The 18,949-nt window shown below is 36.7% G+C and overlaps 2 protein-coding genes across 2 annotated transcripts; both read right to left on the bottom strand.

Annotated features, from left to right (window-relative positions):
* Positions 1-4,722: 4,722 nt before the first annotated feature.
* Positions 4,723-6,892, bottom strand: LOC149016677 (uncharacterized). Its single transcript, XM_089155963.1, has one exon. The coding sequence runs from the start codon at positions 6,840-6,842 to the stop codon at positions 4,980-4,982; it is 1,863 nt and encodes a 620-aa protein (XP_089012089.1). The 5' UTR covers positions 6,843-6,892; the 3' UTR covers positions 4,723-4,979.
* A 5,663-nt stretch (positions 6,893-12,555) lies between these two features.
* On the bottom strand, positions 12,556-14,711 carry LOC149016678 (uncharacterized). The gene is made up of 2 exons (XM_089156799.1): positions 14,223-14,711; positions 12,556-14,153 (listed from the first exon to the last, which is right to left on the bottom strand). Exons 1-2 carry the CDS (start codon positions 14,665-14,667, stop codon positions 12,556-12,558), a joined length of 2,043 nt encoding a protein of 680 aa, XP_089012925.1. The 5' UTR covers positions 14,668-14,711.
* Between the last annotated feature and the right edge of the window lie 4,238 nt (positions 14,712-18,949).

Below are 18,949 nucleotides of genomic sequence, written 5' to 3' on the forward strand. Positions count from 1 at the left end.
TTCTCCTATTCCCTTTTTGTTGGGAATTTCATCTTCATGTGTAAGGATGATACTACCGCCTCCAGGGCACAAAGGGTTGGTCGTCCTAAGATCATATTATAGGTGTGAGATCTCGGACGACCATAAAATTTGTTTGGACGACCCTGTCTCGGGGTGTTCACCAATACGAAGATCCAACTCGATAGTGCCCTCTGCTCGGGTTGAGGTTCCTGTGAAACCGTACAAGTGCGTCCCACAAGGGATCAGCATTTTCTCATCTAGCTGTAATTTTTGGAAAGCTTCTAATGACAAAATATCTGCATTGACGACCAAGTATCTACTAGGACTCTATGGATCTCTGTTCCGGCCGAGTGACTTTGATGACAAGGGCATCGTCGTGGGGAGTATTTACCCCCTGCTTATCTTTAGTTGAGAAGGTGATTGGCTCTAAAGTGACCTTCTCACCTGGTTTTTCAAGCTCGGCATTCCCCACATATCGTGCTTTTCTTTTGGCTTGCCTACTAGACTCCTCAGTTGGACCACCAAATACAGTAAATATTGGTGGTCGTTTTTGATTATCTCCTCTTTCTCGTGGTCGGGACTTGTTTTGGCGTCCTTCCCCGCTTCGGAGATCTATGCCTCTTCCTACCCCCTTCTGTTTGCTTTTGATCAGGCTGGGTAGGTTTGATGTATTTTACGAGTCGTCCTTGATCGATGATTCTGTCAATTTCTTCTTTTAGTTGTCGACAGTCATCTGTCCAGTGTCCATGATCTTTGTGGAAGTCGCAATATTTGCTTTTGTCCCGATTTCCTGGTCGAGAATGTAACTTTTCGGGTTGTTGGAGGATTCCTCGATCTTTAATCTGCATCAGGATTTCCGATCTCCTCATGGTCGGTAACCTTTCTTGTTCAGTCGACCATTCCCTGGTCCTAGGTATGAGTTGGCCAGGTCCTAGGTGATCTGACTCTTAGTCATTGTGCCCTACTCGAACACAAGTATTAGAGTCCTGGTTGAATACTGTTTCTTTGGCTAGAATCTTATTCAGATTTACCTTTGTATTCAACTTTATATTTATCCAACCGACCTTAACCTGGTCGGTCTAACTTGGTCCGATCTGGTCGGACTAAGATTGGACCGAACTGGTCCAATTGTTCTGACTGAACTGGGTTTAAACCGAACTGATTCTGGTCTATTTATTCTTTCCTCATCAATTTCCATATAATTTTACAATCACAATATGTATTAATTTGCATTTAATTATGACAAATATGTCTTAGAAATAAGACTAAACAATAAAAAAAGAATTTAATGGAAAATTTCTTGATCATCTCCAATGTCTCATTTGATATATCTTTTATGATATAATTTTCCATAAGTTGTTATATGAGTTATACCTATTTTCTATATAATCTTTCTCTCGTCTCTACTCTTCTACCCAACATATACTATAATCTGCGCAAGAAGTACTTTAATTGCTCGCTCCCCTATGTTCTTTTGTTTTAGCTTTCCGTAGGTAAATTCTCCTATGCTCCTTGCTAAAGAAACCTCTTCGTCTTGTGCTTTTATATACATCACATAACCTATTTTATTGAGCACATATGGTTAATCATGCATGAGACGATTTACATGCATGCTATATACATGAAATAAGGATCATGCTGTAATGATCATACAAATTGAATATGTTTACAGATAAAGAATGCATTTTGCAAATAGATAAATCATACTCATGATCAAGAGGAGGAAAGCGTTTATATGGGTATTAAGTAATCACAATTATTAATATAGATTATTATTGTTACCCCCTGTAGTTTGATTTTATTACTAATAAAATCTTATTCTTTACGAAATTACTGTTGCACCCCTTCTTTATAACGGTGTTAAGTAGCTGTTAAGTTTGAATATATAATGTCTAATTTGCCCTTCATTAAAATTAAGAAATCAAAAGACGATGCTACCACATTTATAAAAATTAGATTAAATGTTAATTTTACCCTAAACTTCATTTATTTTGAATTAATGAAATGGGCAAAATCCAAATCCTATTTGGTTTCCCCCCTTCACTAAACTTCATTTCTTTTGAATTAAAGAAATAGACAAAATCCAAATCTGATTTAGTTTCCCACATTCACTAAGCTTCATTTATTTTGAATTAAAGAAATGGGCAAAATCCAAATCTGATTTAGTTTCCCACCTTCACTAAACTTCATTTATTTTGAATTAAAGAAATGGTCAAAATCCAAATTCGATTTGGTTTCCCACCTTCACTAAACTTCATTTATTTTGAATTAAAGAAATGAGCAAAATCCAAATCCAATTTGGCTTCCCACGTTCACTAAACTTCATTTATTTTGAAAATATATTAGGTGGTATTCAGTTTCCAATTTGAGTTGAGTTGGATTTTCCTTCCTCTTCGGTGTCTATTTGAGTTTTATTCAATCATTATTTCTTTATTTGGTGATTTTTTTTTGAATAAAATGCATTATAGTTACTTTTTTCTCCATATTTAATTAAGGGTACTACTGTAACTTGACAAAAGGGTAAATAAGTAAAGAGAATTAAGTATAAGGGTATTTTGGGGTTTCTGAGAAAATATAAAGATGCCACATCATCAGTAAACTAACAGAACTTAACAGTAAGGGGTAATAGTAATTGTAGACAAAGTTAAAGGTTGGATTAGTAATTTTGAAAAGTACAGGGGATACAGTAGTAATAAAATCAAAATACAAGGGGCAATAGTAATTATCCCTTATTAATAATAAAAATTATTGACACAATAAACAAATCTATAGCATAAATACTTTGCTAATTTGATACGATAAATAGCTAAATGTAGATGAAAACTGATGGCTATGATGATATAACCTAAGGCACTCACATTGGTAATGCTTAGGCTTTTATCATATTGTCATAAATATCAGAAGACCATCAAAGAGTTGCTTAATTGTCAATATCCAAAACATCTTGGTGAAGAAGTCATAGGTTCAAATTCCCCTAATAGTATATAAAATTATATATAAAAGTTAATCTAGGATGTAGTTGAGATGTACATAAACTGGATGGAAATATATAAAAGTTATCCTAACGTTTTCATAATGAATGTATAGATACAATTTTGCAGGATGAAACACAAATCATGTCAGCATCGATTACGCATTTCATTAACATATGGAGTACAAGATCAAACTAGGACAAAAACACAGTATTATACATTAATTAATCTTTCACTGGGGGGAGAGTGTTGATCTTTTGTTGGTATTTAATGAGAGATTAATTTGCATTTAATTGTACAAAATTGTCCTAAAAATAAGATCAAACAATAAGTGAAAGACAATTGACAAAGGAGGTAAATTTCTTAATCATCCGATGTTTCATTTTATATATCTTTTTGTGATGTCATCCTCCATAAGCTATTTGTGCGAGTTGTGCCAATGGTTCCTATTATAATCTCTCTTTCCTCTCTACTCTCCTATTAGTATAGTATAATCTGCCAAAGAAGCACTTTATTTTTTCCATCTCCTATGCTCTTCTATTTTACCTTTCCCTCGGTAAGGTCTCCTATACTCTTTGCTCAAAGAACCCTCTTTCTCTTAGTCTGTAATATATGCATCAAAGAACCTATTTCATTAAGCACATATGGTTAATCATGCATGAGATGATTGACATGCTATATATATGAATTAAGAATCATTTCTATAATGATCATATGAATTGAATTTGTTTTAAAAAAAATGCATTTTTAATTAGACATATCATACTTGTGATCAAGAGGGGGAAGTGTTTATATGGGTTTTAAATAACCGCAATTATTAAATAATAAAAATTATTGGCACATAAACAAATCTATAGCATAAATAATGTGCTAATTTGATATGACAATTAAATAAATGTAAATGAAAACCGATGGCTATGATGATAAACTCTAAGGCACTCACATTGCTAATGCTTCGGCTACTATCATATTGTCATAAATATCACTAGGTAGGACCATCAAAGTGTTGCTCAGTTGACAATGATCAAAACCTCTTAGTGAAGAGATCATAGGTAAGAATAAACTAACTGAACCTCGAATCTATGGTCGAAAAAAATACTCCCATATCATTTTTCTATAACGATACCAAACAAAAGTGGATGTGCTATAAAAGGTTGAGGATTTTACTATAAAATGTTAACATTGTAGCATCTCATTTGTTTGAAATTAAGATGGTAGAAAGCATTTGTGCAACTTGCAAGAATTGAAATGTTATCAAAAAAAGAATATTTGAAAAGCTTTAAAAAGTGGATGTGCTAGCTTCTGGCACAATAGTAACAACCTCTTATACAAAGACCGTAAGACCAAGTAGGTGATGGCCGGTTAGAGCACTGTCCCTTCACACCTTCTACTTGAGCTTGCAATTGCTAACTTGTATTCAAAATCCATTGAGGGCACACCAATTTGACTTAGAGAAGTGTTTTCTTTTCTTGCCTTAGTAGGTTAATGTGCATTGATAATGTTTTATTTTCTTATGACTATTTTTTTTGTTAAAAGCTCATTTGTATTAATAAGCGAAAATATAAATAAATATAAACAAATTAGATTATAAGGAACTTCACTCGTTTCTGCATCATTAGTGTCCCCTACATACTCAAATAGTCTAGGATGTACTGTTAATCTTAATCAAGCTCCATTGGAATCAAAGCTGGGAAACACAAACTCTTCAGCAGGATAAACTTCTCTCTTTCCTCAAAAAATTTTCGCCTCTATTTATTTGCTTCTCCTTATGGCCATCAAGTGCAAAATTATTACAACAATGTTTTACCCAAAGAAAAATATTAGAACAATGATATGAGCAGATCCTAACTATAAAAAAAGTCAAGCTTTTTATTGATTGGATATCACCATGCAAAAATGCATGCATTGTGTTCAAACATTCTAAATAAATGAGCCACTCGGTGGAGAAAAGACATCTTTACTTCAAAATCCATGTGAACCATTCTTGTTATACACTAACAATAATCTTTAGGCATATAATCCGCATATGATCATGCTTACACTGATCATCTCCTGGGGATCTGACGAACATGGCTGGAATGATTGAATGTTGGAAATACAAAGACCTGGGTTCCCTGCAAAGTGGTATGCTTCAACAGATGATAGCGATTGGGGTACCGTGCCGCTTAACTGGTTGTTGGACAAATCCAGAAAGCTTATACTCCGATGGGATAAACTCGAAGGGATTGATCCAGAGAGTTTGTTGTTTGATAGATCTAGCCGTTGGAGATAAAACATATATCCGAGAGAGAAAGGAATTGGACCAGAGAGTAAGTTCCAGGACAAGTTTATATCATTAGCAGACCTCAAATTTCCTAACGACTCCGGGATGGAACTTGAAAATTGGTTATGCTGGAAATAAAGAGTCTGAAGTAGGGTTAGTTCACCCATACTTGACGGTATCTCCCCAGAAAACATATTATAGCTTAAGTCGATCGCATACAGAAAGGATGCATTTGAGATCTCCGGCGGTAACTTTCCAGAAAAGCTATTGTTTCCGATTAGTAACTGCCCAAGGGATTTGGCATTCCCAATATCTGCCGTCATGGGCCCGTTGAATTGGTTCTGAGAGAGGTCGATCATACGAACGTTCGGCAAACCCCAGAGTCCGGGTGGTACTCTCCCTGAAAGAGAGTTTTCGCTAACCCGGAAGCGAGTCATTGTAGCACATCTCGCATAATTCGCTGGAATTTCTCCAGTGAACATGTTTTGGAGCATCAGTAACTTCTCCATCTTGCCGTTTTTGCACATTTCCGGCGGAATCGTACCTTCCAAATCATTCTCCGACACATCGATCATGGAGAAGTCCGAGCATGAGCCAAGCTTCTGAGGGAGAGTTCCCGTGAGCCGATTGCCGTAGAGCAAGAGGATAACAAGGTTACAGAAATCACCGAATTCCTCGGGGATCCCTCCGGAGAATTGATTCGTGTAAAGTTGCAGAAACGCGAGCTGCGTCAAGAATCTCAATTCGGACAGGTCTCCCTCAAGAAGGTTATTGGAAGCGTCGAAAAAAGTGAGATCAGTAAGATTCCCAAACCCAGTCGGAATTTTTCCTGTCAATTGATTATCATAGAGCTCAAGCTGCCATAGATTCGGAAGCATCACGATATCCACCGGGATACCGCCTGATAGATAGTTATGAGCAAGTTCTAAGTCCACCAGGGCAGTGAGATTTCCAATACCATAAGGAATATATCCTTCGAGACTGCAATTGGAGAGGTATAGCCAGTACAATTTCTCGAGCTTCAAAACCTCTACAGGAAACGGAGATTCGTCGAATAAATTGTCGCCGAGACTCAAAAAGGAGAGACTTGTCATGTTCGCCAGCGAACTCCATGGAAAAGGACCGGAGAACCCACTGGCATTCAAACTCAACAGCTCTAACTGGGATAGAGGGGATAAATCAGGGACAACAATACCTGAGAAGGAATTAAACCCAAGATCCAAGTATCGCAAGTTGCTGCAATTCCTCAAAAAGTCTGTGATGCTACCGTACAAAGAATTCGATCCAAGACCAAGATTCTGCAGGTATGGTAGCTCGCAGAGGGAATCAAAGGGGATAACACCGATCAGATTTCTGTTACTCAGTTCAATACCTGTTATTGAACCTCTTGAATTACAAGAAATTCCAGTGAAATTGCAAGCTTGATTATCTGGTGTCCATGAATCGAAAACACTAGAGTCAGAATTCTGAAACGCAACCTTGAATTTCATTAGGATGTCAACATCATTTGACTGGGCAATAGGGAAAAGAGAAACAAAGAAGATGAGAAGTGGAAGATCAAACATAGAAATGGTTGGTAAAGGCAGGGAACCGATCCTTATCTTCATCTGGGTCTCCTGAAGGACTGCGTGACAATGAGCAGCAAGACTAATAAGTTGTTTAACACATTTATAGAGAGGGGGAGGGGGTTGTTGAGAGAAAGAGAATGCCATCCCTGAGTAACAATTAAAAATAGATAAATAAAATTAATTGAAATCAACAGTATTAGTAATTGAGAGTTTGACTGAATTTCCCAAAAAAAACATATATGAAAGATCAATCTTTTTTAATTTTTTATTTCTATTAAATATATCTTTATCTACGTATAATGGGGGACCAATAAATATATCGCCATGGAGAGATCAATCTTCTTACGAAAAATACGTCTAGAGAGATGCTGTTCACGCACAAATTATTATTTATTTTTTAAAAACTGATAGCTTTATAGAGAGGACTAACTATTTTATAAATACAGAATTTTGGCCTAAGCTAACCCACCCTTATGGTTACATTCACACACAAATTTTTTTTTTTTTTTTGAAACCAAAGAAAATATATAAATATATAAAAGGAATAATACAATGATATTACAAAGCAAATTATAGTCTCATAAATCCTCTCCCACCAGCCTCCTCAGCCACAATGGCTTTGAGGCGTTCAGGGAACCCTCCCGGATCAAAAATCACCTCCTTATTATCATTTATCAAACTTGCCAAGAAGTCAGCACATCTATTCGTCTCTCTAACTTGATGAACCACCATACATTGTTGCAGCTTCTCTATGGAATCCCAGATCTCTTCAAGTAAACAAAGGACGTTCCAATGAATATTCACCACCTTCTCTTTTGTAACTCCTACTTGAATTTGCAAGCGATTAGGTCTTTTACTCCTTAATTTTTAAAGAATTATTAGTCTCTATAATATTAACATCATTTCAAAACAAATTAAAATATTAAAAGATGACTTTCCCTAAGGTTTAATCTAAGTTAAATTTAATAAAGAGACACCATTCACTCATTAGCCCAAATATTGTTAGGTCAATAACTTTTTTGATGAAATTGCCATCATAAGAGCTTGTCTACGTCTTTACAATTTTATTTTGTACTTTAAAAATGAATTTAGAGACAAAGTCATGCTTTATATTTAAGTTATATGTAAAAGTTATCCTTGAAAATGTAGTCAATATTTGACTAAGATCCGAAATTCAAAATATTGACGACGTGATCCCTGGTTCAAAATACAATTGGGCATTCATATGCGTATGCCTAAGAAGATGCTTTAATATTTATTTATTTATTTTGATGGGAAAATGTAGTCAACATTTGACGTCAAAAATTGACGTGTGACTTGGAATCACTTGGGTTCAAAATATAAATTAAGTGTTCATATGCATATGCCTAAGAAGATTTTTTTTTAATTAATTAATTAATTTATTTATTTATTTATTTTGGTGAGGGGAAGGAAAGAATAAGTCAAGATGCTTGACTAATTGGTAGTATTGATTTTGTTTTCCTTCTGGTCACTGCTCCTTGTTTGATAATAGCAACTAGATTAAGCAGTCAAATATCCCTATCACAATTGGTTCGCACAGTTTGTTGACTACAACAAAATAATTTAGAAGTCAAGAACTTGTCACTTGTGATTCTTGTGAGGATGATTGAAACATATCATCACACTGTTTGGTCGGATCCAAATAGATGTCACTTGATCTTTGGTAGATAGTCAGCCACAACATTAGCTATGGTAGATACATAAAGAAGACTATAAGAGGTGAAGTTAGAGTTTCAAATCCTGATGTTTGAAATCAGTGGCCGAGTTTCAACTAGTGCTAATTTTGTTGGGTTTATCAAAACCAAGATAAGTTGTAGATTATCAGATTCCACCACAAGATCTATAGTTCCCAGTTGCACAGCCTACCTTAGACTCTTCCACAATGTAGGAGCCTCGCCATGTATAACATTATGTAAGAGAAACAGCAGCAGGGTTAGGTAGCGAACTAAGAGCAGGGATCAGCTTCCCGTCTTCCCTGATGCTTTTGAATTATACAATAAGGGTTGGAGCTCACATAAATCGACTGAGATTTGTATCTTTATTTATTTTTTTACAATATATAGAGGTAGACTCTACTACTATTACTTGATAGGAAAGGGTTAAGGAGTATATTGTTCTCCCCTAACAGAGAAGTTATTGGAGGTGAGGCATTATGTCCAGAGTAAACCGCGATTGCTCGGAAGAGCTAGGTTTGGTCCACTTTTTAACTATAGAAATTAAAAAATATATATTATTGAGTAAAATGGAGTAAGTATAAATATTATATTTTAGATTTTTCTTTTATTTTCTTTATTTTTTATTACACGTTTGATGACCTATTAAGTAGGTCAAAACTTTGGGTTGAAATCCTCTGCAGCACTCTAGTCCAGCGGCCATCTAGCGTCCGCCGTGGATGATTGCCATGTGGCGACAAATAAACCTCAGCCATTAAATCTTTAATTGTTATATCTCTTGTCATGCCAATCCAATGAAAACGGTTCATCAACGACCCAACCAACCCTCTACCTCGACTCGTTTAAAATAAAAGCATAATATAACAAAATCTAGATCTCGTCTCTACCTTCTTCCCACAATGTTACCCTTGTCGTGGCCGCCGGAGGATGAGGTGGAGAGAAAGAGAGAGAGGAGGTTGCATTCTTTTATGTCTCAGTCACTACTTTCATTTTCGTGAACTCCATTTCGATCTCCATTTTTGTGCAGAGTTAGAGCCAATGCAATTGCAGTTGGGATATTCAAGCGCGGATTTGCAGGTTGTTTCATCCGAGATCTTTCTTCATGAGACAAAACCCGTGAAGCATTAGCTTGCTACGTTTTCCGTCACCTCTCCCATTTTAGACATTTTTGCATGTAGTTACTGATGCGGACCAATTATACTTCTGGATCCGACTGAGCCTCCTCTCGTATCCGGGACGATGAGTCCTGCAAGAAAGGTTCGATGCGGGCCGGCTTGTGTGCTGCGCAGCCGCCTCCGATGGCAAAGTCAAATAATGAACAGAGTGAAGTCTCGTGCAAAAGCTACACAAGATTATACTCAAAGTGTATTGGATGCTTACCGGAGGGGTACGTCCCCTACCTTATACCGTGTTACTTACCTTATGTGTTTTTGGTAAGTCCGCCCGATAGGAGCCATCGTATCTCCTGGGATTATGCCTTTCTGTTATTGGTCCCAGCACGATAGCTGACGGAGTTGACTTTCACTACAGGGGAAGCCTGCCTTATTTGTTTGAGCATGATGTGAGCTTTGATCAACATAATCGGCCATGTCCCGATTATCTGCAGAGCCCCACTCGGGCGTATCCCGTCGATATAGGAAGAGGTTCCAATGAGATGACCCGTTTAGGTTAGTTCGGGTTACACCCGGTCAATCGGGTTGTACCTGGTTGGGCCGGGTTACACCCACTTAGGTATAAGCTTCCTGTATCATAAGCCTCCTATCCCGGTCGTTGTTCACAAGGTTTGGGATAGCTGGGAAGTTGGACCATCCAGTGTCCGAATTTCTAAGAGAATACTGGCTATCCATGATTGTGGTAACAATCAGACGTTGTCCCGAGTGTTAAGAGTATTCCCCAGGTCTTTCTTCTCGATCCTTTCTCCCGATCATTACTTTACATAACTTTAGACAATGTAGCAGTTTATAACCAAATTTGTCGCTTATCCCGATCGCTGAGAAGACTCTTATCCTGAGTGTTGTTCCACATTCTCGGGAGACTTAGGAGGTATTCTCATTGGGTGCATTAAATGTATGCAATGAAGTGACCAACCGTTTTTATAACGGCTTTCCTCGAGGTCCTTGCCCAGTCTGAGAGTGACACGTCGAACTGCTATGCCTAGGCTTATCATGAGCGTCTCGGGAAGATGGACGAGGCAGAAAGGAGAAAGCCTGTGCCTGCCAATAAACCTTCTTCTTCGGGAGTGTTGAAAGCAAAAACTCCTGCACAAGTTTCTGCACTAACAATGACATTGACTAATTTGAAAGAAAATGATGTTTTACTGAGAGATAGGTGTGAAATCGGGTGAAGTGTTTGTGAGAACTCAAGTTTTCTCGGATATAATCCGAGACGAATAAGAGAGCTCACGGGACTAACTTTTGTTCTTACGTCTACTTATTTGATATTTCTTCTACAATGCCCAAATTTGCTTTCATATCGCACACTCTCACAAGAAACCTCATAACTCCCTTGTTTGATATCGAAATCACAATCCGAAAGTGCGTTGGAAAGAAGACTTCATAAACTATGTTTCTTCAGTTTAAGTCGAACCCAGAAAACAACTGGATGACTACTCAAAAATTCATCCAATGTGACCCTTGTGCAATGACCTATGAAATCCACTATTATAAGTAATCTTTGCTTCACCCAAAACACTTAAATATTTTCACAAACACTTAAAACTATTGTAATAGTGTTAATTACCCTCTAAAAAAATATAACGAATGCCCAGAGCCTTCTATGGGAGCTTTTCTTCAGTACAAGTCATGTACTCTTAGAGCATACTGTGTTTTAGTTGCCAACAATGACAACATATGCAACCTCAGCCAATGGAACAACAACCTTCACTTGGATGGCTATGATGAGGATCTCTTCTTCTTCTTCTTCTTTTTTGGCTTCTAGATGTGCATTAACTGGCCTCCATGAACCTCAAGTCCAAAAAGAAAAAAGAAACAAAAATATCACTTGCTGGGAATACCTTTCATTGGGTGAACCCATCCACCCAATAGTTAACTGGATAGAATTGATCTTAGTAATTTGTTACTGGATTGAATTTGATCTTAGTGTTCTATTAATGGATTCGCTACTGTCCTAATGTTAGAAATGGTAGACTAATTAATTGGTATATAAAAATTCAAGAAGAGGTTGAGGATTTTACTATAAAATGTTAACAATGTGGCATCTCATTTGTTTGAAATTAAGGCCCTAGAAAGCATTTTGTTGCAACTTGCAAGAATTGAAATGTTGTAAAAGGAGATTATTTGAAAAGCTTCAAAAAGTAGATGTGCTTCTGGCACAATAGTAACAGCTTCCCATGCAAAGACCGTAAGACCAAGTAGGTGATGGGTTCGAGCTTTGTCTATTCACACCTTCTACTTGAGCTTTGCAATTGTTAATTGCTTATATTCAAAATCCAGTAAGTGCACACCAATTTGACTGGAGAAGTGTTTTCTTTTACTTGCCTTAGTGGGTTAATGTGCATTGATAATGTTTTATTTCCTTATGACTTTTTTTTTTTTTTTTTTTTGTTAAAATGTCATTTGTATTAATAAGCAAAAATGTAAATAAGTATAAACAAATTAGAGTATAAGGAACTTCACACATTTCTGCTACATCAGTTGTCCCCTACATACTCAAATTTACCGATTCCAATCTAGGATGTACTGTTACATCCTGATCAAGCTCCCTTTGAATCAAAGCTGGGAAACAAAGACTCTTTAGCAGGATGCGAATTCTGCAGAACTTCTCTCTTTCCTCACTCTTTAAAAAATTTTCACCTGTATTTACTTGCCTCTCTTGCAAAATTATTACAACAATGTTTTACTTTTACCCAAAGAAAAATATAAGAACAATGAAATGAGCGGATCCGAACTATAGGAAAGTCAAGCTTTTTATTGATTGGATAACAGCATGTAAAAATGCATGCATTGTGTTCATACATTCTAAATGCCACTCGGTGGAGAAAAGACATCTTTACTTAAAAATCCATGTTAACCATTCTTGTTATACACTAACAATAATCTTTAGGCATATAATCCGCATATGATCATGCTTACACTGATCATCTCCTGGGGATCTGACGAACATGGCTGGAATGATTGAATGTTGGAAATACAAAGACCTGGGTTCCCTGCAAAGTGGTATGCTTTAACATCTGATAGCCATTGGGGTATCGTTCCGCTTAACTGGTTGTCGGACAAATCCAGAAAGCTTATTAATCTCGGATGGTATAAACTCGGAGGGATTGATCCAGAGAGTTTGTTGTTTGATAGATCTAGCCGTTCGAGAGATGTTATCTGTCCGAGAGAGGAAGGAATCGAACCAGAGAGTAAGTTCCAGGACAAGTTTATATCAGTAACAGAATTCAAATTCCCTAACGACTCCGGGATGGAACTTGAAAATTGGTTACGCTGGAAATAAAGACTCTGAAGTTGGGTTAGTTCACCCATAGTTGACGGTATCTCCCCAGAAAACATATTATAGCTTAAGTCGATCGCAAACAAAGAGGATGCATTTGAGATCTCCGGCGGTAACTTTCCAGAAAAGCTATTGTTTCCGATTACTAACTGCCCAAGGGAATTGGCATTCCCAATATCTGCCGTCATGGGCCCGTTGAATTGGTTCTGAGAGAGGTCGATCATTTGAACGTTCGGCAAACCCCAGAGTCCGGGTGGTATCTTGTCGGAAAACATATTAGAGCTCAAGTTGACTGTATTCAGAGAAGATGCTTTTGAGATCTCCGGGGGTAACTTTCCAGATAATCTATTGTTTCCGATTTTTAAATTCTGAAGGGATTTGGCGTTCCCAATGTCTGGCGTTATGGGCCCGTCGAATTGGTTCTCAGAGAGATCGATATCAGTAACGTTTGGCAAACCCCAGAGGCCGGGTGGTACTCTTCCTGAAAGAGAGTTTTTGTAAACCATGACCTGAACCATTGAGGAACATTTAGCATATTTCGCTGGAATTGCACCACTGAAGTTGTTATGGTACATTATTAAATCTTCCATCTTGCCGCTTTCACACATCTCAGGCGGAATCGTACCATCCAAATAATTATCCGATACATCGATCATGTAGAAGTCCGAGCATGAGCCAAGCTTCTGAGGGAGAGTACCCGTGAGCTGATTGCTGTACAATGTGAGCTTAACAAGGTTACTGAAATTACCGAATTCCTCGGGGATCCTTCCCGAGAAACGATTCGTGTCAAGTTCCAGATACGCGAGTTGCGTCAAGAGTCTCAACTCGGACAGGTCTCCCTCAAGAAGGTTTCTGGAAGCGTTGAAGAAAGTGAGACCAGTAAGATTCCCAAATCCGATTGGGATTTTTCCTGTCAATTGATTGCTGTAGAGATCAAGCTGCCACAGATTCGAGAGCTTCACGATATCCACCGGGATGTCGCCGGATAGAAAGTTCTCAGCAAGTTCTAAGTTGAATAGAGCAGTGAGATTTCCAATACCGTTAGGAATATGTCCTTGGAGACTACAACTGGAGAGGTACACCCAGTGCAATTTCTTGAGCTTCAAAACCTCTACGGGGAACGGAGACAAGTTGAAGCTATTGCCGCCGAGACTCAAAAAGGAGAGACTTGTCATGTTCGCCAGCGAACTCCATGGAAAAGGACCTGAGAACCCACTCTAATTCAAACTCAACAGCTCTAACTGGGATAGAGGGGATAAATCAGGGACCATACCTGAGAAGGAATTACGCCCAAGATCCAAGTATCGCAAGTTGCTGCAATTCCTCAAAAAGTCTGTGATGCTACCGACCAAAGAATTCGATCCAAGACCCAGTTTCTGCAGGTATGGTAGCCGGCAGAGGGAACCAAAGGGGATGACACCGATCAGACTTCTGTTACTCAGTTCAATACCTGTTACTGAACCTCTTGAATTACAAGAAATTCCAGTGAAATTGCAAGCTTGATTATCTGGTGTCCATGAATCAAAAACACCAGTGTTGGTATTCTGAAACGCAAGCTTGAATTCCATTAGGATGTCAACATCATTTGATTGGGCAATAGAGAAAAGAGAGAGCAAGAAGATGAGAAGTGGAAGAAATTCCAGGGAACTGATTCGAAGGGGAACATCAAACACAGCCATTGGAGATGATGAAGGCAGAGAACTGATCCTTATTCTCATCGTCTGGGTATCCTAAAGGACTGTGTGACAATAAAAGTGGAGAGAGGGAGATCGAACCTCTCTTACTCGTATTGAGAGTTTGAGACAAATATCAAACCGCACTTAAAAAAACAGTCTTAAAGAAAGTAGTGTGAGCCATTTCTCCGACCGTCTTTTTCTTTCCAATATGGCTTTCCTTTCCCCTTTTCTGCCTGGGATTCTCTTTCTCATTATATTTCAAACAATCAAACGTTCTCTCTTACCAAGGATCTTTCTTGGTATCTCCCGCGCACCGTAGGAAATACGAATGTCACCCATCTCATGTTTTTCATGACTCAAAATAATTATTTAAAAAATTTTTAAGGATAAATATCATTCATCACCCTTCTTAGCTGGACAAATAGCACTTACATCCCTTCTCACTTGGATAATACCACTTACCTACGAGCAAATATATCAAACACCACCATTCCGTTAACTTTTTCAATTAAATTTAATTTTTACCGTTAAATATTTTTCTAAAACCCCAAAATACTCTTGGTTGAAATTTTTTTAAATTTAAACCCTAAATTACCTTAATCACTTTAGCAGCTACAATACTAAATTATCCTCAATTAAATAATTATTAAAAATCAAAATACTCTACTGAAAACCTAAATTATCTTTAATTATTAAAATCCCCTCATATCTTTTTCTATTTTTTTATCAAATAACTAAAAAATTACGATGCGTGATATCAAAATGCAATTTCAATACTAAATTATCAAATGGGTATGTTGGCTTTTAATAATTAAAGATAATTTAAATTTTAACTATAGTGTTTTGGTTTTTAAAAATTATTTTAATTGAGGATAATTTAATATGTTAACTGTTAAGGTGATTAAGGTAATTTAGGATTTAAACTAAAATGTATTTTTAGCAATGATAGTTTGGGGTGAAAATATTTAACAATAAAAGTTAAATTTAACCGAGAAAGTTAATAGAGAGGGAGGTGTTTGATATATTTGCTAGATAAAAGGGGAAGTAAATGATATTATCCAAGTAAGAGGGGACGTAAGTGCTATTTGTCCAGCTAAGAAGAGAGGTAAGTGATATTTACTCAAATAATAATAATAAATAAAAAATAACCTCTTAAACAAAAAATTTTCATATTTTTCAATAGAGAGAATGTGGGTCAGAAAATTCTAAGAATGGTGACCTGTTACTAAAAGGATTCTAAGTTGGATGATATGGGTAATTTGATTATTAAGTTTCTTAAATATAGAAACTTCGCTAAATTACAAAATCCCATCCGTCAGAATTTAAATTACAAAGATAATCTCTTTATACATATTGCTAAAATTACCATTTGAAGAAACCTAGCCGCCATGGTTGAAGTCTTGCAAATTGATCGAATAAGCAAACTATCAATTGATCCAAATAAGAACCCAAAGCTAGAAAAGGGATAAGTTTGGTAGCTTTCAAGCTTAAAGACAGAAGGAAGAAAAATGAAGAAAGACACGGTGGAATTAGAGACCTAAAAAGTTAAATCCCCAAATCAAATTACACACCCGAAACCTTTTCTCCATGGGTTTTCAAACAGGACCTAAGTTTTAGGAATAAAAAATGGATAAAAGGATATTTTTTATTATTAAGGTCAAAAACTTTTATTGGGCAAAAACAAAACACATTAAAATCAAAAGTTAAAACATTTTTGAGTTTTTTACGTGGCACTTACTATTATTGGGATGAAACTAATGTCTACCCACTATTATGGCCTAAATTACATAATACCCACTTTTAAAGTTACAAGTTATTCGCATTTAAGATTTTCAATTAAGTAATGGGTAAAATGACTTAATGTCCTTATCCCTATTTGACTCGTTCAAGAGTTGAAATTCAAATTACTTAAAAATCCTTCGGTGGGTGAAGGGATTCTCCATTCACCTAGTTTATCACTAGGCCTGTAAACGCACCGGATTCGGCTCGGATACACCAGTATCTGAATCCGAATCCGAATCTGGAAAAAAATTTAGAGAAGGTATCCGAATTCGAATCCGAAACTTTATCGGATATCCGATAATAATCCGATCCGATAAAATATCCGATTATTGATTGATAATTATAACTTTTTTACATTTTTTATTATAAATTTCTAATTTCTGATTACCGAATACCGCTATCCAAATCCGATTACCGGTATCCGAATCCGATTATCATCTATTTTTAAAGAAAAAATGTTAAAAACTTTACTCTATCCGGATATTATCCGATCTGATAAGCAATTATCCGAATCTGAATCCGGTTGCTTAGCGGATGGATACGGATATTTTCCGGTAAGAAAATTTTCGGATACGGATACCCTTAAACGAATACGAATGCAAATTCGGAGGCGGATTTCGGCTATCCATTTACAGGTCTAACTCCATCGCTGGGTGGTCAAGATCCATTGGGTGAGTGGTGGAGTGAAAGGGAGCAAAGGAAGAAGAGGAGAAATGACTTAGCATCTCAAGGTTTAGGGTTTTTGAAGAAGATAGATTTGGGTAATTTGAAATTTTGAAAGTGGGTGCCATGTAATTTTGAACATAATAGTGGGTGGACGCTAATTTCACCCTAATAATGGTTGGTTCCATGTAAAAGACTAAATATTTTCAAAACTAAAACCCATAAGATAAAACATTTTTATCAAAACCTTATCAAAGTAATCTTTTTTAAATACAGATCAAGAAAATTTCCCAATAAATATATGAAGTGAAGTCTGGAGAAGAACTTTTTTTTTCCCCCTCATTTGATCTTGGATTGGATTATTGAAATAAAGCCTTGGTAACATCCATTTGGGAGTTCTTTACGTTTTATTTATCAATTTCATCAAATTGTAGACATCTTTTTCTGTAGAAAAAATATTTACTATTTGCATAAATATAGCTGAATGGCTGTGAAATAAATCCCATCATTAAATTTATTGAATTAAATTTGAATCATTTGCGATAGACAATCCAAATTTAATGGTGGGATTTCATTGAGCGTTCAGCCGAGCAATTTGTATGGCCGTTCAGCCACCACCTTCTCTTACTGTTTAAGGAAGGGATTAGTAATTGTAAAATATAAAAAATACCAATCCCAACAATTAACATGACGGTAATTAATTCAAAAGAAAATGATTTTTACGGAAAGACAGGTATGAGACCGGGTGAAGTGTTTGTGAGAACTCAAGTTTTCTCGAACGTAATCTTGAGACGAATAAGAACGAATAAGAGAGCTCACGCGACTGACCTTTGTTCTTGTGTCACCACAAGAAAAGGGATTTTTGGCTATGCTTTTTCCTATAACCGTCACCATATATTTATTTTCGCCGACACTTTACTTGAAACTGTTGTCAAATATATAGCATATGACACATTTAAAATACATGAAAAAAAATAGGTTTTGGGCGGCGCTTGTGATAATGTGTCACGAAAAACAGGAATATTTGCTGATGGTTTTGTTAAAACCTGGTAAAAAATGAGTATATGGTGACACCTATAGAAAGTGTGGGGGAAAATATATTTTCGGCAACGCTTGATAAAGAATGTCGCGGAGAATAATGAACTTGGTGATAGTTTTATAAAATTCGTGGAGAAATACATTTTCGGCAATGCTTTTTAGTTAAGTGTCACCGAAAATACTTGAATTGGCGACAGTTTCTAAAAATCATGGACAAAGCAAAAAAAAAATCCAGCATTTTTCATTCCCTCGCATTTTAGGAAAGTGTCGCAAAAAAACTAACTATTTCCCCTGCATTTTTTCATTCCCCCACTTTTGTGAAAATAAGCAACCCAAACCACGCGCGGTCTCTCTCTCTCTCAAACCTCTGGCTAGCTGCTATCTCTCTTGCTCACGCTCGCTCTCAGACCTCTCGCTCGTGCTATCTCTCCGGCCGTCTAGCTCGCAAGTGTCTTTCTTGTTCCCGCTATCTCTCCGGCCCTTTGTTTGGAATATTTTATGGTTGGACATTCTTCCAGTTACCACTAAATTTTTGGTCAGCTGTATCTCAAGTATAATATATGATTATTAAGGTCTATTTAACGTAAGCATACTTAGAGGATATGTACCTTAAATGGAGGGTTTTAGAAGTTACCATGTTACAAGTCTCAGTGTCTCACCGTAAAGCTTTAAGAAATCAATTCTACCTAATGAGGGTATTCATCTGATTTACCTCTTCAAATTCAATGTGAATAGAAATTTGATGAACAACAATGTTACTCCCCACCCTTCCAGCTCCTACAAAGAAACAGTATGGGGTAAATGTTGCTATTAGTGGATCATCGAATAAATTTGTTTGATT

Source organism: Hakea prostrata, chromosome 5 (genome assembly GCF_041222555.1).
Source record: "Hakea prostrata isolate BN-2017 chromosome 5, UWA_Hpros_2, whole genome shotgun sequence".
NCBI classification, from domain to species: domain Eukaryota; kingdom Viridiplantae; phylum Streptophyta; class Magnoliopsida; order Proteales; family Proteaceae; genus Hakea; species Hakea prostrata.